The sequence below is a fragment of the Hemiscyllium ocellatum genome, chromosome 43 (genome assembly GCF_020745735.1).
Source record: "Hemiscyllium ocellatum isolate sHemOce1 chromosome 43, sHemOce1.pat.X.cur, whole genome shotgun sequence".
NCBI classification, from domain to species: Eukaryota; Metazoa; Chordata; class Chondrichthyes; order Orectolobiformes; family Hemiscylliidae; genus Hemiscyllium; species Hemiscyllium ocellatum.
Window position 1 is genome coordinate 13,257,063 of NC_083443.1, and position 21,593 is coordinate 13,278,655.

General features: G+C 45.5%; 1 protein-coding gene across 4 annotated transcripts in view; it reads left to right on the forward strand.

Moving 5' to 3' along the window:
- LOC132834926 (transmembrane protein 150A-like) overlaps positions 1-21,593 on the forward strand; it is a 108,132-nt gene that overhangs the window by 65,924 nt on the left and 20,615 nt on the right. For all 4 annotated transcript variants that reach the window (XM_060854077.1, XM_060854076.1, XM_060854078.1 and 1 more), the window contains one exon: positions 17,065-17,192. In XM_060854077.1, coding sequence (XP_060710060.1) covers positions 17,065-17,192 — 128 coding nt within the window. The remainder of the gene's footprint in view (positions 1-17,064; positions 17,193-21,593) is intronic.

Sequence of the window (21,593 nt, forward strand, 5' to 3'; positions counted from 1 at the left end):
TTCCTCATCTGTTCCAGTGGGATTTGAACTTACGTCTCTGGATCGTTAGTTAGGTCAGAGAAGCACTATGCTGCAGTGCCCATTGCCAACACACCACCATGGTTCCCGAAACCAGACTCCAATCTTTCCGAAAGAATCATTAGATTACTTACAGTGTGGAAACAGGCCCTTCGGCCCTACAAGTCCACACCGACCCGCCGAAGCACAACCCACCCATACCCCTACATTTACCCCTTACTACGGACAATTTAGCATGGCCAATTCACCTGACGCGCACATCTTTGGACTGTGGGAGGAAACCAGAGCACCCGGAGGACAAACGCAGACACAGGGAGAACGTGCAAACTCCACACAGTCAGTCGCCTGAGGCGGGAATTGAACCCGGGTCTCTGGCGCTGTGAGGCAGCAGTGCTAACCGCTGTGCCACCCACATGGTCATAGAGTCGTAAAAATGTACAGCATAGAAAGAGACGCTTCAGTCCAACCTGTCCATGTCGCCCAGATAACCTAATCTAGTCCCATTTGCCAGCACTCGGCCCATACCCCTATAAACCCTTCCTATTCATATACCCACCAGATGTCTTTTAAATGTTGCAGTTGTGCTAGCCTTCACCACTTCCTCTGGCAGCAAGAGCTTTGCTTTGTTGGCTGTAACTGAGTATTGGGAAAACCAAAGACAGTCGTGCCTGCCACAAACTCTGTTCCTCAGTCACTGGTTCCATCCCCTCTGTCTGGTCCCTACCTCAGGCTGAACCAGACTCTGAGCTGAAAATGTGTTGCTGGTTAAAGCACAGCAGGTCAGGCAGCATCCAAGGAACAGGAAATTCGACGTTTCGGGCCAGAGCCCTCCGAAACGTCGAATTTCCTGTTCCTTGGATGCTGCCTGACCTGCTGTGCTTTAACCAGCAACACATTTTCGGCTCTGATACTCCAGCATCTGCAGACCTCGAAGATTTGAACCAGACTCTGCACAAACCCAATGTCTTATTTGATCCCAGGCTCTGCTTCTAAGCACACTTCCCTTCCATCTCTAAGACTACTTACTTGCACCTCCATGGTATCACCTGACTCTGTCCCTGTCTCCGCAGCCTTCATTTCTGTTAACACCAGGCTTCACTATTCCAAGCGGAGCATGTGAGGATTGCAGATGCTGGAGCTCAGAGTCAAAATGTGTGGTGCTGGAAAAGCACAGCCAGTCAGGCTGCATCCAAGGAGCAGGAGAGTTAATGTTTCGAGCATAAGCTCTTCATCAGGAATGTGGGGGGTGTGCAAAGGGGCTGAGAGTTAAATGTGAGTGGGGTGAGGCTGTGGTGAAGGCACCTGGGAATGCGACAGGTAGATGAAGGTAGAGGGTGATGGTGATAGGTCAGAACGGAGAGTGGAGTAGATAGGTGGGAAGGGAGGTGGACAGTTGGGACAGTTCAAGAGGGCGGTGCTGAGCTGGAGGGCTGGATCTGAGATAAGGCAAGGGGAGGGGAGATGAGGAAATTGGTGAAATCGACATTGATTCTGTGTAGTGAAGGGTCCCAAGGTGGAAGCTGAGACATTCTTCATCCTGGTGTCGGGTGGCTAGGATTTGGCGGTGGAGGAGGCCTAGCACTTGGATGTTCTTGGCGGAATGGGAGGAGGTTTTGAAATGTCCAGCAACAGGGCAGTGGGGTTGTTTGGTGCATGTGTCCCGGAGATATTCCCTGAAACATTCCACAAATTGGTGTTCTGTCTTCCCAATGTAGAGGAGACCACATCGAGAGCAACGGACACAGTAGATGAGGTGTTTAGTTATGCAGGAAAATCTCTGCCAGATGGGAAAGGATCCTTTGGGGCCTTGGATGAAGGTGAGGAGGAAGGTGTGGGCACAGGTTTTGCACCTCTTGCGGTGGCAAGGGAAGGTAATGGGAATGTAGGGTGGGTTGGTGGGGGGCATGGACCTAACGAGGGAGTTGTGATGGGAATGGTCTCTACAGAGTGCTGAAAGGGGTGGGGAGGGAACTATATATCTGGTGGTGGGGTCTGACTGAAGGTGCCGGAAATGGCAGAGGATGATGCATTATATCCAGAGATTGGTGGGGTGGAAGGTGAGGACCAGGGGGGTTTTATCCTTGTGTGGTTGGAGAGGTGGGGTTCAAGGATGGAGGTGTGGGAAGTGGAGGAGATGTGCTGAATGGTATTGTTGATCACATGACCTTTTTATATGCCTCCTGCTTTCCAGTAAACCTGAGCTCATCATCTGCAGCAAGTAACTTTCAGCCTGTTTGCCAATGGCCTGTCTACTTTCTGCACAGCTAAAGCTAGGATTGTGATGGAATGTTTTCCACTTAGTGGATGAGTGCAACTCCAACAACATTTTAGGTTGACACCATCCAGGGCAAAGAAGCCCATTTGTTTGGCATTTCATCCATCACCTTTACTACTCACTTCCTTCATTACTGGCATTTGGAGATTGCAGTGTATACCATCGATGAGATGCAAAACAACAGTACACCAAAATTTCTTTGACATCATCTTCCAAACCCATAACCTATAACACCCAGGAGGACAACGGCCGCAGATACATGGGAACACCACCATATATACGTTCTCTCTCTCTCTCACACACACACACACACACACACACACACACACACACACACACATCCTCCCTGAGGGCATTGGGGGTTTATCTACACCACATGGACTGCAGCGGTTCAAGAAGGCAGCTCATCACCACCTTTGCAAAGGCAACTAGGGCTGAATAATAAATGCTTGCCCAGCCAAAGGATGCCCACATCCTCTGAAAGGACATGCTAAAAATTCAAAGCTCTGCTGTGCAGATCATAACATTCCCATTTATACACAAAGCTGCCCAGTTTAGACACAGCAATGTGAGTTTACAGCAACCTGGAGCTTTCATGCAGGCTGTGCACAAGTTAGCAACATTCATAAGGAAGGAATTAAACAAAATGTCACATCAGGTAAATTGTTCATTTAAAAAGTGTTTGCCTTGGGAAATGTAATATTAGGAATTGGCCCAGGGTCTATGCATGTGGGAACTTGTCCATCTTTTCTGGTATGTTCTGTGGTCTTTCATGTTAAAAGCTGGAATGTTACTGAGGCCAAGAATGAGGGAGACTAGATTTGTTAAATAGAGTTGAGGATCTCTTGTGGCAGGGTGATGGTGAAATACTCAGGACACTTGACTGATGAAGGGCTTATGTCCGAAACGTCGAGTCTCCTGCACCTTCGATGCTGCCTGACCTGCAATGCTTTTCCAGCACCACACTTTGCGACACTTGACTGAGTGTGGCATTAAGGTACCCTATTAAAATTAAAATCAAAGTCAAAATGGGAGTCAGGAAGCTCTTCCATTATTTGGAACCATCCCAATACCTTTCCCCAGGACATTTCCATTGGATTTCCTCAGTGTCCAAGGCCAAACCACTTTCAGCTCCTTCAATGGTGACCTTCCCTCCACTATAAATTGGCTAAACCACCCCTTAATCTCCGGGGATGTGTAGGATAAGTGGGCTAACCATGGTAAATACGGGATTAAAGGGGCAGAGCGGGCCTGGTTGGGATGTTCTTAGGAGGGTCAGTGCAGACTTGATTGGCCAAACAGCCTCTATCTGCAATGTAGGGACTCTATGATTACCGTGTGTTCAATACCATGCACTGCCTCTCAGATAATGGTGTGTAACAAGGCCTTCCTGTGTAGGCCCACCACATTTCAAGATGGCGGCTGTCTGCAACAAAAGGAAAGAAAATTTGCCCTTTGCTGCTCGCTTGAACTCTGCTGACCTGGTCTTTGCTACAGGGTAGGAGATGGAGGAAGACATTAATAAGACATTGCTGGTTCACTCCTATTGGTGAAATATTGTAACTGCAGATCACGAAAGCGAGATATCAGATTGTTCTCTGAGAAAGATTTGACCTTCAGGCTTGTTGCTGAAGAGTCAGCAGAGGAGGTGATGGCCTACTGGACTGTTAATCCAGAGACCCAGGTAACATTCTGGGGATCTGTGTTCGGATCCTACTGTGGCAGATGGTGAAATATGAATTCAATAAAAATCTGGAAGTAAGAGTCTAACAGTGACCATGAAACCTTTGTCAATTGTTGGAAAAACCCATTTGGTTCACTAATGTCCTTTACAAAAGGAAACTGCCATTCCCCACCTGGTCTGGCCCACATGTGACTCCAGACCTAAAGCAATGTGGTTGACTCTTAACTGCCCTCTGGGTAATTAGAGATGGGCAGTAGATGCTGGCTCAGCCAGTGATGCCCTGATCGCATGAATGAATTTTTAAAAAGTAATGAATAATATTAACAGCACCAGTGCAGACCATTCAGTCCAAAAAAGTCCATGCTGGTCACACAAGGTAGTGTGCACTGCACCAGTGGGAAGTGTTAGACATGTGTCTCTTTACTCTTTTTTTTTAGTGCGTCAGCCTCACTGGAAAGATCAGCATTTGTTTCCCATCCCTAATCATCCTTAAACTGAGGGTCACAGTTACCCATTTCAAAAGGCTGTTGAGAGTCAACTACCTCGCTATGGGCCTGGACTCACATGTAGGGCCAGACTGATTTTGTTCCCGAAAGTTCATTAGTGAATCAGATGGAGCTTTTGTGGACACTGAGACTGGCACTATATTCCAGATCTATGAACTGAATTTGAATTCTACCACCTACCTTGTGAACCCATGTCCCCACGACACCATTGTCTCCTCTGTATGAGTGATGGCTGGGCTGCTGTTTAAAGACTGGTTTGTTCCAGTTGAGCGCACCTGCACATCAGAATGGCCAGCTTTCCAAATGATGATAAAAATAATTGTTAGATCAGCTGCTTACTGCATTTTCCTATCCACACTCTCCAGAATCAACCAAAACTCCTCAGCAAGTGTTTGGAAAATTTGACTTTTTTTGCCAGACCAAATGTTGCCACACGATATAACTCTTCTGTGTTCTGTGTGATCTGTAATTATGATGCTCTCTGATAATTCCCCAAACTGTTACTCTCTGTAGCACAATGCAAACTCAAGTCATTATTGAACACAATTCTGTGACTCAACTAATATTATTGATATGTTAACTTGACAGGCTGCTCACTTGTGTTTTTGCAATGAGTTCGTGGTTTGCCCTGAACTACGCAGGTATACCAGTGTGACGGTAATCTACCAAGTCTGAGAAATCAAGGACATCTGGTATTATTATCAAGGCTTCCTTGTTCACCCTGAGTTGTATTATCCCAGATATTGGTCAATGGTAGACTAGCCATGGAGGCAAAAAATTGCACACAATATGAATTTTGGACATTTGAAAGTAACCTGAGGTTTGACAGCATAGAGCCAGTTTTATGAGAGCGGGACTCCAAATTATTGGGAGTGTGTGCTTGTACAATTATGCCTTTCTGCTGAACTCTAATTCTTTCCCCATATAAGTAAATCTGACACAAGCCTGTTTTAATGCATCATATCAGTTCTGATTTATGAATAACCTTTTATTGTTCTCAGATTAATATCAAACTTTGTGCAATTCTTGGCTGCTGTTCCAATAATATCATGTGGTGCAAATAAAACTCAGTAACAAAGCTAAAGAGGTATATCATTGCACATAGTTAACCCTTTGGTGTAACACTGCGTTAATCATGTATCACTATCTCTTATAGTAATATTTATTATGTATTTAACTCTCTGTTGTGCAGTCATTATCAGGAGTTAGTAATATTTGGGATGAACTTTTGATGAGATACTAAACTGTTCTCTCAGATGAGTGACACCTCTTTAAAGAAGAGTAAGGCCATTCTATTTATTCATCTGCCAGCACCCACAGGACCTGGTTTTTCATCTCATTGCTATTTATGGGAGTTCAATGTTCAATGTGGAAAATTTGATTGCCATGTTCCACCGCAGGGCCCGGAGGGATAACCTGGAGAGTGTCAGCAGCTGCTGTGGATTCACTGTTGAGTTGCTGAAAATGTTCTTTGGAGTATCCTTGGATCTTGAAGAAGAGAAGCACCATCCTGTGAGCAAGACGATCGTATCCATTTAATATCAGTTCATAAGTGGGCCTGGTGGCTTCGGGAAAGCCTTGTGTCCTGATGGCCAGCATGTTGCTGGATCTCTCAGGCTTTCTCTTCCCATCTCATACCTTTTATCTACCGGATTTGCCATTGGGCAAAGGCCTGGAGCTGTTAGATTGCTGCCTTTTTGATCTGCATCCTTGATTTGTTCTGCTAGGCAGTGAAGGCTCTGTTCCAGGAGGTCATACAATTCAATAGCAGTTTTGTCGAACTAATCCTGGTGATGATCTCGCTCAAACCAATGGAATCTCATACAGCCAACTTTATTTTGAGTGCACTAGAATTCTAGAGTTGAGTTAAACAAGGGAAGATTTTCCAGATCGGTCATGAGCTGAATTTGGAATTCCTGGCTTCAGTTGGGCCGCTTTAGGACTGAGACATTGCAGTTCACCTCTTCCACCTTTAGTCTTTGTGATGTTTTGATGCTCAGTGGGTGTACATTACTGACTGAATCAATCACTGATCTGTCCATCAGGCACCAGTCCTTCATACAGACCAAGCGATACAGTGCTCACTTTGACCTGAACAATGACGTAACGCAGGAGGTGTCAGTTCTTTGATCTAGAATGTGGTTTTGTGCAAGGTTTGTAGCTCAGGTTGAAGTTTAGGATGTAGGTGGTGACCTCCAAGTGAAGCGAAGTTGTTGTCTCCTGCTTTCTATTTATGTCTTTCTCCTGGATGGGGTTCCTGGGGTTTGTGGTGATGTCATTTCCTGATTGTTTTCTGAGGGGTTGATAGATGACATCTAGATCTATGTGTTTGTTTATGGCGTTGTGTGCGAAATAGTGGCTAGCCGCAAAAAGACACGACCCCCTCTCCCTCGTAGTCTTACACACGGATGAAAAAAACCCCACCATTTCGACTGGGACAACACATCTATCCTGGGACAGGCTAAGCAAAGACATGCCAGAGAATTCCTAGAGGCCTGGCACTCCAACCACAATGCCATAAACAAACACATAGATCTAGATGCCATCTATCAACCCCTCAGAAAATGAACAGGAAATGACATCACCACAAACCCCAGGAACCCCATCCAGGAGAAAGATATAAACAGAAAGCAGGAGACAACGGCTTCACCTCACGTGGAGGTCACCACTGATGATGTTACCTAGCCAGGTAATTAAACGTTTGGATATCAAACCTACAGCTCAGCGAGCAAACCTACACTCTAAATGTGGTTTTGTATTGGTCCTTTTGGAGGAAGAGGCTGATTGTGATAATGAGGCCAGGCTGAGCGGCCTTTGTCAGCCGGATGACACCATTTGCAGCCTTTCCCACCCCTATTTCCCAATGGTAGCAGCCTGATGTTACATTCCCCCAAATGAATGACCTTGCCATCTTTTGAGTTGGCAGTGAGGACTTCCTCAAAGTTAGAATAGAATGTTTCCTTCATGTCTTCATGGGATTCGAGTGTCTTGGCATAAGCACTGACGATGGTGGCCTCATGGTTACAGCTCAGATGGAGGTGAAGTGTCATCAGTCTTTCATTTTTATAATTGGGGAGTTTTGACAATGCACACAAGGACCTAGTCCTGATTGCAAAGCCAACTGTGCAGATATGAGGATTGCTGTCACTCCTGCCTTTCCAGTGGGACCTGCATCCCGCAATTTGCTCCTTCACTGCTCCTTCTCAGGAAGGCAGGTCTTATTGAGGGTGGGGATGTCAATTTGGAATTTCAAAATCTCACACAATGTATCTAGAGTTCTTCATGGGTGCTCACTCTTGAGATGAGTCTTCTAACATTCCAAGTTGTGAAATTAAAAACTTCCCTTTTCTGCCCGTGATCTTGCAAAGAATGGTTCCTCAACCAGGAGAACGTGGCACTGGGCCTTTATTTTTCTAGCGTCCTTCCCATTTAAAGTGAGTAGAAGAGATCTACTCAGTCACAGATGCTGCTGCCTAAAGACACCCCTGTCCCAACACAGCTGATGATTGGCCTTCACATCTCTTGTCCAGGTGCTCGATCTTGACCAGGAACTCCAGGTTCACAGACCTGACCCCATAACCAACCAAAGGATTCAGACATTGGACCCATGCAGAAACCAGCACATAACAAGGCGGCCTTGGTGATATTGGCATTGTCCAATAATCTTGATGGTTTGGAAGTCGGAGTTTGGTGGTGTTGAGCCCTCATGGCTGGGAGCAGCTTTCTGTTACAACCTACTTCATTCACAGCTGGTAAGAGATACACAGTCTTTCTCCTGTATGGCCTTTGAGGACTTTTTGAGCCATCCTTTGTATGGCACCTACCTCTGACCTTGCAGCCATGAGTTCCCTCAACAGGAACAAGGAGCTGTTGACAACATTGCTCAAGGGATCATTGGGATGACCATTGGTTAAGCACAATAGAATCTTGAACATATCAAAGTGGTAATCCACAGAGATTACAACATCTTTTTTTTAGATTAGATGTTCTACAGAATGTAAGCAGGCCTTTCGGCCCAACAAGTCCACAACAACCCAGACCCATTACCCGACATTTACCCCTGACTAACGCACCTAACACTATGGGCAATTTAGTGTGGCCAATTCACCTGACCAGCCTATCTTTGGATTGTGGGAGGAAACCGGAGCACCCGGAGGAAACCCACACAGATACGGGGAGAATGTGCGAACTCCACACAAACCGTCACCCAATGCAGGAATTGAACCCAGGTCCCTGGTGCTGTGAGGCAGCAGTGCTAACCACTGAGCAATCATGCCATCCCAGTCTCCTTAACTGGCTTTGGGGTGTCCTGAGGGTGGGATATGACGCTATTTGAATGCAGGTCATTTGTCATGTTTCAGTAACTCTTGGTGTAACACTTCTCAGTGCATGTCAGTAACCCCCACAGTGCTATAGCCTTTTTCTCATCATTAATCCTTTAGTGTAATGCTCCCTGGTGTATCACATCTCACTAATTCCTCAATGTAACACTTTATCCATTGTTAATTATTAACCTTTGAATGTAATGATTAATCTGGTAATGTAATGCAGTAATTGCTTTGTACATTAACTGCCTCAGTAAGACTCCTAATTTGCTCCCCACTGCTTCACTATCTTCCTTCTTCTGGAGTTCTCTGCTTAAAGGCAAGTCCAACCCACAGCACCACAATCTTCACCACAGAAAGTAAATTGCAAACCTACCGCAGCCAGAACGAGAATTGAACTGTGTGCTGTTGGCACTAGTCTGATCCACAGGATCTCTGTTTTATTCATTAACGGGATGTGGGTGTTGCTAGCTGGGCAAGCATTTAATGCCGTACCTAATTGTTAAGAGCCTATGGGTCTGGAGTCACGTGTAGGCCAGACCAGGCAAGAATAGCAGTTTCCTTCCCTAAATGGCATTAGTAAGCCAGATAGATTTGTCCTGAGAATTGGCAATGGTTTCATGGTCATCATCAGACTAAGTCCAGATATGTATTGAGTTTAAATTTCACCATCTGCAATCGCAGAATTCATACCAAGGTCTCCAAAATATTCTCTAGGTGTCTGGATAAATAGTTAGCAATAATATCTCTAGGTCACAACATGGCTATCAGGAATCTCTTCTGTTCTTTCCCATACCTTTTATGGGTGTGTTAGAAAGATTTGCAGGATGCTATTCAGCCTGCTTGACGTGACTGTGTTATGAACATACATTCCTTGGTTATCATGGAGTGGAATAGGATTCGAACCTAGAATCTCTGGCTCAGGAGAGGCAGGGACACTATGCACAGTATCTCCAGACCTTCCTTCTTTTAGTATATTTTCCTTTAAATAAGATGACCATAACATCCTCTGCCACAGCCTCACCTCTTGTTCCACTTTCACAGATATCCATTGAGACTGTTAATAAAAGCGAGTTTTCCTCCAAGTCTCTCACCATCTTGACTTGGAAATATATTGTCACTGCTCAAGTGTTGCTGGGTCAAAATCCTGGAACTCCCTCCCTAACAGCACTGTGGGTCAACCTACAGCAAATGGACTGCAGTGGTTCAAGAAGCCAGTTTACCACCATCTTCTCAACGCAGGTTAGAGATCAGTAATAAGTGTTTGTCCAGCCAGCAATGCCCACATACCATGAATGAATGAAAGGAGATGCAATTCGGGACAGAAAGGAGACAAGTTACAGCTGTTAATTAATTGATGTCTAGGTATGTATAAAGGGAGTAGCTATGACTAGGGATACAGCAGCCAGACTTGGATAGTCAATAAACTCTTGACATAAGGAAAACTAATGTCTCGTAGTTTTTATTTGAACAACTGCTGGGTGGCACGATGGTTAGCACTGTTTCCTCAGCACCAGGGACCTGGGTTCAATTCCACCCTTGGGCAACTGTCTGTGTGGAGTTTGCACATTCTCTCCATGGGTTTCCTCCAGCTGCTGCAGCTCCCTCCCCCAGTCCACAGACGTGTAGGTAGATGGATTGGCTGTGCTGAATTGCCCATAGTGTCCAGGGATGTGCAGGCTGGGTAGATTAGCTGTGGGACTGTAGGGTTACAAGGATAGTGTAAAGGCTGGATCTTGGTGGGATGCTCTTTGGAGGATCAGGTTGGACCCGATAGGCCGAATAGCCTGTTTCCACACTGTAGAGATTTTATGATTCTAACCCTAGTTTGAATCTACTAACAGATATCATCCATTAGTTTGAGGTTTGTGAGCGCCTGAGGAGGTCTCTGTCTCAGTAGGAGTGCAAATTGGAGAAGGAGATAGCAGGACATCTCAAGTCATAAACGCAACCAATCTTCTGGTTCCCTATTTTATTTCTTGTAAGATTATGAGTTGCAAAATTCTGAGGTGTTGAACTCCATGCTAAACCTGGTGAACCTTTCTTCTCATGTTGAGTAAGGCCATGCACCCAAGGAGGCAGTCTCCAAAAACTTTCTTCTGTTCAATCTTGGGACAGATACTGCCAACAGAAGTCAGCTGCAATCACACAATCAGGAGAGGGCAGAGGTCAGGAGACCTGGGCAGACTGAACATAACATGCACCCTGTTGGTTCGCCCCTCCCCCCCCACCAAGTTTTGTCTCATTTCCAACCCCCCACCTCCACATCTCCCCCAGCAGCATATGGAGTCTGGCTTTGAAGGAACTGAAACAGAGAAAAGCGTTTTTTTTTAAAATCTCACAGAAATAGAGAGAATAGGAACAATACGCAATTTGGCCCATCAAACTTGTTCTGTCATTCATCTACATTATGTCTGATTTTCTTTTACCTCAATACCATTTTTCTGTATCATTCCAATATCCCTTGATATCTTTCATATCTAGAAAACTATGGCTACATACACATCTCATGATTAATGTGAGAAGCAATGACAATACCCAACTGGCTTGTTTGAACAAGGACAGTGAGACAATTATTTGATGAGAGGTCTTTTTCCAGACTCCTTCCTGTCACTGAAGGATGGATGGAATGGTGCACCACTATCCTCACTGCCTCACTGTTTGTGTGCATTCCTTGATGTTGCTTGTCAGGAAACTATGTTTACCTCATTTTGTTTTCCCATTTACTGTACCTTCAAGCAGTGCATATTGTTGCATTTTTTCAGATAAAATGGTTCAATTTCCAGTTCTTGATGCTAAAATTCTGTCCATCCACATTTCAAAGGCTTTGAGACCTTGGATAATTGGGCTGCCTACAGTCCAGGTGTTAGAATATTAGAAAAATGTTGATCAGGCATAAATCTTTGAGCAAATATTTCCTAGTACTCATGGTTACGGTAATTCAAAGAAGACAAAAAGGGTGGCATGGCAGCTCGGTATTTAGCACTGCTGCCTCACAGGTTCAGTTCCACCCTTGGGCGGCTGTCTGTTTGGAGTTTTACATTCTCACCATGTCTATGTGGGTTTCCTCTAGTTGTTTTGGTTTCCTCCCACAGTCCAAAGATGTGCAGGTTAGATGGATTGGCCATGAGAAATGTAAGGTTACAGGGAATGGGGTGGGTTTGGGTGGGATGCTCTTTGGAGAGTCAGTGTGGACTCGATGAGCTGAATGGCCTGCTTCCACACTGTAGAGAATCTATGATTCTAAATGTTTGTATCATGTATTTAGGAATATGGAATTTCAAAGGAAGTGCAGGATAAATGGAACAATATTGATCTAGGCAATCAAGAAAGAGATCATGGGAATCATAATGGATACACCTCGCAAAATATCGAGCCGTTGTCTACTTTCACAAACCAAAAAGGGTCTAGAGACAGAAGAATGGAGTGAAATTCAGTAAAAGTAATCTTTCCATTATATAACAGTAGCAGGTTCCTTCTTGAGGTCTACGTGTGGTTTCTGGAACCCTCAATGCTATCAATAATGGTAACCAAAGAAACTACTGGATTGTCATAAAGACCAATATGGTACAATTAGTTTCCTATAGAGAAGGAAATTTGCTACGTATTCTGGTCTGCCCTATATGTGGTGGACTCCGAAATGTCCTCTGAAGTGGCCTGGCAAGCCACTCAGTTGTATTCAAGAAAGTAGCTCATTACCACCTTCTGAAGTAGAGATTGACAAAAGGTATTGGCTTTACTAGGGAAGCCCAATTTCCATGAACGAACTCAAGAGAAAAGGTTATTGCTATAGAATAATACAGAAGACAGGAAATGAGAAAAATGCAATTATACAGTTCTATTCACATTCTTTACAGCCAGTGATGTGCTTTCAGAAAGGAGAATTACTTTTGCAAATGTTATAATAGAGATAAGAAGGGAGTGAATAAAATGGAGTGGAGTTCAGCTGGAACTCAGGGAAAAGAGAGAACAGAGGAAGAATGTGAAAGAGTGTAGAATTGGACTGAAGGCACATTTTTAGCAATGAGCTACCAGGAAGTGGACCAGACTAATATTTAGTCTCTTACATTCTTCGGATGTTGCTGTATATCTCTGTATATCTCCAACAGGATCTCCATGTCTGACAGAACTGGAAAGATTTTGCCAGATGTTGGTGATCCACTTCCAGTAAGGACCGGATTTATTAATCGGATGGTCTATGAGTCATTGATGCAGCTCCATTTTAGAAGATGCCATTAAGAGAACAGAGGCCGTTTCGGAGCAGCACAATTTCTGAAGCAAAAGGTCACAGCTGACAAACCAGCTGGATTTCCTCAAGGGAATTTGCTGTTGCTTTACAAACTGCTGATGCATAAGTTTTTTGCTGGTTTTGGGACCCCAAGGGTGAATGTCACTAATTATCTAGATAGATACAATTTGTTCATGCTCATTGCTGTTGTCTCAATAATGACTGCAATTAAGACAGATCTTATTTGTCTGTGAGATACTTTGGATCATCTTGAGGTTGCCAAAGGTGCTCTACAAATTCTAGATTCTTATTTGGCAAAGCATTTGGTTAGTTTACCTTAACTTCTGTTTGGCACTGTGACATTTTAAAAATTCATTCATGGGAAGTGGACATGACTGGCTAAGCCAGTACTTATTGCCCATCCCTAAGCACCCTGAAGGCAGTTAGAAGTCAACCACATTTCTGTGGGTCTGGAGTCACATGTAGGCCAGACCAGGTGAAGACACCAGGTTTCCTTTCCTAAAGGGCCTATTCACAAGCGTTTCATGGTCGTTGTTAGACTCTTAATTCCAGAATGAATGTCACATTTCACCGGACCTGGACCCCCAGAACAGTACCACAGTCTCTGAAGTAAGAGGCTACTAATAATCCCACTAGGCCATTGCCCCCTCCACCTTCTGTTTCCTTCAGTGAGTGGTCATGGAATATTTCCTGACATTTTCGGCTCTCTATAAATGAGTCAAACATGATTTAATTTAGGAGTGAGAATGTACCTGTTCTTGCCCCTGACTGTATGAGGGTGGCAAACATTTGAAAATTTAAACAAAAGGCATGCACATTGTTGAGAAAATCTACCTGACTGTACCTCCATTTATATTGATCACATTCCTATGACTGTACTTTCCTCCAGTTCCCACTGCTGCCCACCTCCCGACAGTGCTCCCACTGCTCCCCAGGTCCTGCAGTGTTCCTGTACCCACTGCTCCTCACCCCCTACAGTGTTCCTGTACCAACTGCTCCCCACCTCTACAGTGTTCCTGTATCAACTGCTCTCCACCCCCTACAGTGTTCCTGTACCCACTGCTGCTCATCTGCTACAGCGGTCCTCTACCCACTGCTTCACACTTCCTACAGTGTTCCTGTACCCACTGCTCCCCACCTCTTACTGTGTTCTTGTACCTACTGCTCCCCACCCCCTACAGTGTCCTTGTACCCAATGCACCCCACCTCCTATAGCATTCCTGTTCCCACTGCTCCCCGCCCCCTATAGTGTTCCTGTACCCACTGCTCCCCAACTCCTACACTCCATGTACCCACTGCTCCCCACTTCCTACGATGTTCCTGTATCCATTGCTCCCCATCTCCTCCAGTGTTCCTGTACCCACTGCATCCCTACCCCTACAGTGTTCCTGTACCCACAGCCTCCCACCTCCTACAGTGTTCCTGTACCCACTGCACACCATCCCAAACAGTGTTACTCTACCCACTGCTCCCCACCCCCTAGAGTGTTCCTGTACCCACTGCTCCCCACCTTCTACTGTGTTCTTGCACCTACTGCTCCCTATCCCCTACAGTGTCCTTGTACCCAATGCACCCCACCCCCTGACTGTGTTCCTGTACCCCCTGCTCCCCATCTCCTACAGTGTTCCTGTACCCAATGCTCCCCGCCTCCTACAGTGCTCTAGTACCAACTGCACACCACATCCGACGGTGTTCCTGAACCCACTGCTCCCCACCTACAACAGTGTTCCTGTACCCATTGCACCCCACCCCCTACAGTGTTCCTGCACCCATTGCTCCCCGCCTCCTACAGTGTTCCGGTTCCCACTGCTCCCCAACTCCTACACTCCCTGTACCCACTGCTCCCCACTTCCCACGATGTTCCTGTATCCATTGCTCCCCACCTCCTCCAGTGTTCCTGTACCCACTGCATCCCTACCCCTACAGTGTTCCTGTATCACAGCCTCCCACCTCCTACAGTGTTCCTGTACCCACTGCACACCATCCCAAACAGTGTTCCTCTACTCACTGCTTCCCACTCCCTAGAGTGTTTCTGTACCCACTGCTCCCCACCTCCTACTGTGTTCCTGTACCTACTGCTCCCCACCCTCTACAGTGTCCTTGTACCCAATGCACCCCACCCCTGACTGTGTTCCTGTACCCACTGCTCTCCATCTCCTACAGTGTTCCTACACCCATTGCTCCCCACCTCCTACAGTGTTCCAGTTCCCACTGCTCCCCACTTCCTACAGTGTTCCTGAATCGTTGCTCCCCACCTCCTATAGCGTTTCCGAACCACTGCTCTCCGTCTCCTGTCGTGTTCCTGTACTCACTGCTCCCCCCTCCTGTAGTGTTCCTGTACTCACTGCTCCCCCCTCCTGTAGTTTTCCTGTACTCACTGTTCCCCTCCTCCTACAGTGTTCCTGAACCACTGCTCTCTGTCTCCTGTAGTATTCCTGTACCCACTGCTCTCCACCCCCTACAGTGCTCCCACCGTTCCCCACCCATATAAGACCCACCACAGCCACTGCATGATGTCCATAAAATCCGTTGCAAGAATTTGCCAGTCAGATGTCAGAATGGGTATCCATCAAGTAATAAGTAATCAACGTACATTATTCTAACTCCTTTCTCACTACTAGCTGTCCCTCCAAGCTGGTTGAGGCCAGTGAAATACATTTGAAGTACCGTCACATTTGCAATGTCGGAAACTCAGCAGCCAATATGCTCACAACCAGCTCACACAGACAGCAACATGGTCATGAACTGAACTTTGTACAGAACTCTCTTTGAAGGAGTACCTTTGGTTTCTAGCGGCCTCCTAAAAAGCAGATTTAATCTCATCTGGAAATCAACGCACACCCGACAGTGTGGGATGCCTTCACCTTTGCCCTGGCTGCATCTGTTTTGATTTTTGTGTTCATGTCCTGAGTTGGAATTTGGATCCCTCCATGTTTTGAATCAGGTGAGAGTGCTCCCTACGGAGTTGTACAGTCGAAAGGCAAGGAACCTCAAGGAGACTCCAGGACTTGTTGCTGACAGGAGGACTGCCTGTGGGAATTCGCCCCTCAAATAGAAACAAATTGCTGCAGATGCTGCAAATCTGAAATAAAAACAGAAAATGCTGGGGAAACCCAGCAGATCTGGAAGTATCTGGAGAGAGAGAGAGACAGAGAGAGTTAACACTTTGAGTCTGATATGACACGTTCTCTTCAGTTCTGAAGTAGCGTCATATCAGACTTGAAACGCTGATGTTTTTTCTCGAAGGTTAGGAAGATACAAATGTCTGAAAGAGGAATAGGAGGAGGCCACACACCCCTTCAAGCCTATTCCATCATTCAATAAGATGTTGGCTGATTCGATTTTAACCTTAACTCTATGTTTCTGCCCATCCCCGATAATCTTTCATCCCCATGGTAACCAAGAATCTATCTCCCACAGCCTTAAAAAGGTTTAAAGATTCTGCATCTGCTGCCATTTGACAGGGAGGAATTCCAAAGATTTTCAATCTCTGTCTTAAATGGGTGACCACTAACCTTTAAATTTTGGCCCCTAGTCCGAGATTCTCCCAGGAGGGGAAACATCCTTTCCACATTCACCCAGTCAGATCCCCTCAGGATCTTTCACCTGTGAAGCTCTTCCCCAGAGAATAGTTGGAGTTTGAGCCATTGAATACTTTTAAAGTTCCTGGTTGACGGAGAGTCAAAGTGTATGAGGGCAGTCAGGAAAGGGGAGTTGAGTCACCATGAAAACAGCTGTGATCTTCCAGAATGGCTCAAAGGGCTGAATGGCCTGCTCCTGATTTCTATGTTAGGAGGAGTTCTTGAGGAAAGCTGCACAATGTTTGTTTCTGGAGGGAATTCCTGGTAAAGTACTGCGAGGTGAGTGAAGATACCAATCAGGAGCATTAAGTGGATGGATCCCTCTGTGATCCATTTTTTGTTGGTTCATTCCTCCTTGTCTTCACCATGTGAGATGTTCCAGATAAACAGACAGCGCTGAAGTAAGGCCGTGTCTTTTTGTTTCAGTGATGTTGGTGGGTTTGTTACGTTACGCTCAGGTGATGGAGAGACACCAGAACTCCTTACTGAACACAGCAGCGTTGGTAACTTGCTGGATCTGTGCTGCAGGCCTCATCGTCGTGGGAAATTTCCAGGTAAAACATAAAGGAAACTTCTACCCTTCAAATTGCCAACCCCTTTGTCTGTCTATTATTCTAAATAGGTGCTAACCCACATCAAATAACTATGTAACAAAAGTGACTACACTTCAGGAGGCAACAGGAAGGAAGAACTGGCACCTTTTGCGTCCCCAAGTTATCCCCAAGTGCTTTCAAAATGATGACTTCGTATTTGAGGTGTAGTCTTTCTTGGAATATAAGGGGCATGATAGCTCCTTTGTGCACAGCAGGATCTCCCACAAAGCAAAGCAGAAAGTGACAGGACAATGATGTAAGCGAATTGTAGAAAGGGTCTGGCAGTGAAAGAGGCCACTTAGCCCATCGTGTCTGCTTTGGCCAAGCAGCCTGATCCCACTCTCTTGCATTTGGTCTTTAGAGTAATTTCCCATTTCCCAGACCCATTTCCCTCTAACTAATGCACCTAACACTGTGGGCAATTTAGCATGGCTAATTCACCTGACCTGCATATCTTTGGACTGTGGGAGGAAACCAAAGCACCCGGAGGAAACCCACGTAGACATGGGGAGAATGTGCAAACTCCACACAGACAGTTGCCCGAGGCTAGAATCGAACCTGGGTCCCTGGTGCTGTGAGGCAGCAGTGCTAACCACTGAGTCACCATGTCACCCAGTACTTGAGGTGCGGATACAGAGACCTTTTAGATTCAATGAGGGTTTCTATCTCAAGTAGTTTCTCAGGTGGCAAGTTCCAAACCCGCTGGCTAAAACAGCTTTTTCTCAGCTCCCTGTTAATTTTCCTATTAGTCACTTTAAATACATGTCCCCTTAGTTGCTGGCCTCTCTCCTAATGGAATAAGTTAAGGTCTTGTCTGCAAATTGGCATCTCTGACAGTTCAGCACTCCCTCAGTATGGCACTGGTGTCACACACTCAGAGTGCTGACTCTGAGAGACAGAAGACATTTTAAGACACTCTACAGTGCCCTGGGTGGTGAACGTCTCTTGATGATGAATAGATTTTTCTTCATTGTCCCCCAAGGAAAGGCAATTGAAATTTAATGCAGTCAAGTATAAAACACTGCAGAACAAAGGGGCAAAATGAAGAACTCACATAGTTCACAAGTGGTGTCACAATGGTTAAAAGGTAAAAGGACCAAAATGCTGAACAGATTTAGTGCAAAAGCTGTCCAGTCCACACATGGGTAACCAGAAAAGCCAGTAGGCTATTGAGCTACACACTGTAAAAGGAAGTAGGTAATGATAAAATTACATAGCGTCCTTTCAATTATTCATCTAGTTTCAATCATTGAGACACAAGGGAGATAGATATTCAACCATGAGGCTAATCCTCATTGTCAGAAGGTCATCATCAGGAAAATAGGTCATTGGTAGGGGCAGTGATATGGGATGGAGGGGATTAATCACGATTCCTGAGGGTGATTGTCCCAGAGAAACAGTAGCTGCCCTCCAAGACTTACTGCTGGTGAACCTGTTCTGGTCCATCGCCCATGGCGTTGATTGGAATGAGCCCCATTCAGTTTCTGCCTAAATTGGCAGTCAAGGTCCACTCCCGTGTCCAAAGGGAATCCATTACAAATGGAACCAGTCACAGTCTCCAGTAGAAGCACTGCGAATGTGACTGCCCTATGCTGAAGTTATTACCAACTAGGAGGAGAAAGTGAGGTCTGCAGATGCTGGAGATCAGAGCTGAAAATGTGTTGCTGGAAAAGTGCAGCAGGTCAGGCAGCATCCAAGGAACAGGAGATTGCCAACCATTAACTACTTTGGTTCAGGGAGCCAAGTTGGAGCATAGGGACTGACCAATATGCAGAGCAACTTCCAGTCTGAGTAATGGAGACAGAATGCGTGCAATTGTTCAAAGAACAGAAGTGTAAGCTGTAGTGGAGGATGTGTTAGCATCGTTCTGAAGGGATGAACTCAGATAGCCAAGTGGATGTGGATATGGAGGGACATTGATCCTCAATGAGTAAATGAACTTGAGATAGAGACCAGCTGTAATCTAGTTGAATGATGCAACAAGCTCAAGAGACTGAATGGCCTACTCCTATTGCTCCTATATTGCTATGAATGGCTTCCATCTTCTATTGAGATGGTATGATTTTGTCAAATGAGTTAAACCTTCTGTTAGGGAAGCAGATAGAGAAATACTGGCCAGAAGTGCTCAGTGTTTACACCAGCTTTCTGGGCCAGAACATCACTCAGGTGGGCAGACCGCCAACTGTAAATCAGAGCATTGCTTTCAGCAAAACAACAGCCAGCCTCTCAACACCTCATTTAAACAACCTTTACTTACTGGCCAGCAACAAATCAGCACGGGAGGGAGTGGTTTTCCAGTGTCACACTGGTAGGAGTGTTAAAGGGCCCGTGCTCCTTCCTTGAACCTGATTTCAGTCTCCATTTGCCAGTTGACAGACAGAGGTGCAAGACCAGGGGGCACTGTACAAACAGCTTTTTTTTAAGAGTTTTTTAGATTCCCTACAGTGTGGAAACAGGCCCTTCGGCCCAACAAATCCACACCGATCCTCCAAAGAGTAGCCTACCCAAACCCCTTTTCCCTCTAACTAATGCACCCTACGCTATGGGCAATTTAGCATGGTCAATTCACCTAACCCGCACATGTTTGGATTGTGGGAGGAAACCGGAGCACCTGGAGGAAACCCACGCAATCATGGGGAGAATGTGCAAACTCCACACAGACAGTCACCCGAGGCTAGAATCGAACCTAGGCCCCTGGTGCTGTGAGGCAGCAATGCTGACCACTGAGCGACTGTGCCACCCAAGTTTGTAACCTCTTGTCACTCAGGAGGTATTTGTGAATCAAATAGCAAGATATGTTTGAACTCCACCATGAGCCTCAAAGGAAGCTTCTCATCCAGATCAAGAATCAAGAATTCCTCCAGTGTGGAAACAGCCTCTTCGGCCCAACAACTCCACATTGACCCTCTGAACAGTATCCCACCCAGACCCATTCCCCAAACCTATTACTCTACATTCACCCTGACTAGTGCACTTGAGCTACACATCCCTGAACACTATGGACAACTTAGCATGGCCAGTCCACCTAACCTACACATCCCTGAACACTATGGACAATTTAGTTTGGCCAATCCACCCTAACCTACACACCTTTGGATGTGGGAGGAAACTGGAGCACCTGGAGGAAACCCATACACACACAGGGAGAACGTGCAAACTCCCCACAGACAGTCGCCCGAGGTTGGAATCGAACCTGAATCCCTGGCGCTGTGAGGCAGCAGTGCTAACCACTGAGTCACCATGTCGCCCCCACAGACAGCAGCAGAAGAGTTATGGAAGTAGGAAAAGGTCCATTCGTTCTCTCAGATATGTCCTATCTATAGACTGTACTCTAAATCTTTGTCACTTACCTGCTCAGCCCGGTTAACTCCCTGATGTAGATCCTCTCCCTTCTAATTCTGAGTCCATAAATCCACTTTGTGTCAATGAGCAAATGTTAGCTCAACTCCCAGAGTTGTAGATCCGTACAAAAATGGTTTCCAGTGTTGGCCAGCTGTTTTGACACCTTCTCCCAGTGGCAAGGACAGTATCAACTTCAACACTAAAACGGGAAAAAGATTGTGCAAAGATCTTGTGTCAGAGTAGAGTTGTAGAGCCATCACCTAAGATAAGGCCATTCAGCCTATCAATGTGGGGTGGGATTGCTTGCACAGTAGTTTTTGGCATGGAACCATATAATCATCTGTCCATTTCATATCCAAGCCTTCAACATTCTCTCTTTCCCAGAACTGGCGTCAGATGATGTGTTGCATTTCCCAATCACTTCCTCCAACCTCCTTATTTACTGCAGTGAGAGAAACTAGTTCTAGAGAAATGAGATTACAGGCAGTGCCTCCACAGATGTTAAAATGTGGTGCTGTTACTAATCAAATTGCAATGTTTGACAGACTTGGAAATGTTTTTCCCTTACTACGGAAAGTTCTCCTTTTAGTTTAACAGCTCAGCTAAGTACAAGAACATTGATTATCTTTCACCGATGGTGCTATGGCCTCAAGACACATTGTTAACTTCAAATATGAAATTTGTCTTGATGCATGTGTTAACTTAATGTTTAATGTTTTGAAAATAAGTTTATGAATCAGAAAGATATTTTACTGTGAATTAGATTCCTGTGAATTTGATTACAGAGAACGTGGGTCAATTTAATATTTTACAGGTTTTACTGTTTGTGTGGTTAGTCCTCACTGAGATTCTGAGGTTAATTTTGAAGTTAACTCTGTGCCTGGATTGCTTCCACAACATTAAACCTTCCCTTTAAACGTACCTTACTGTTTTTCATGAAAATCTGATCTTCAGATGGAACAAACCTGGGTCAGGAACTTAGGACAGTGTTCTCTTTAAAGCAACTGTTTCAGACCAATG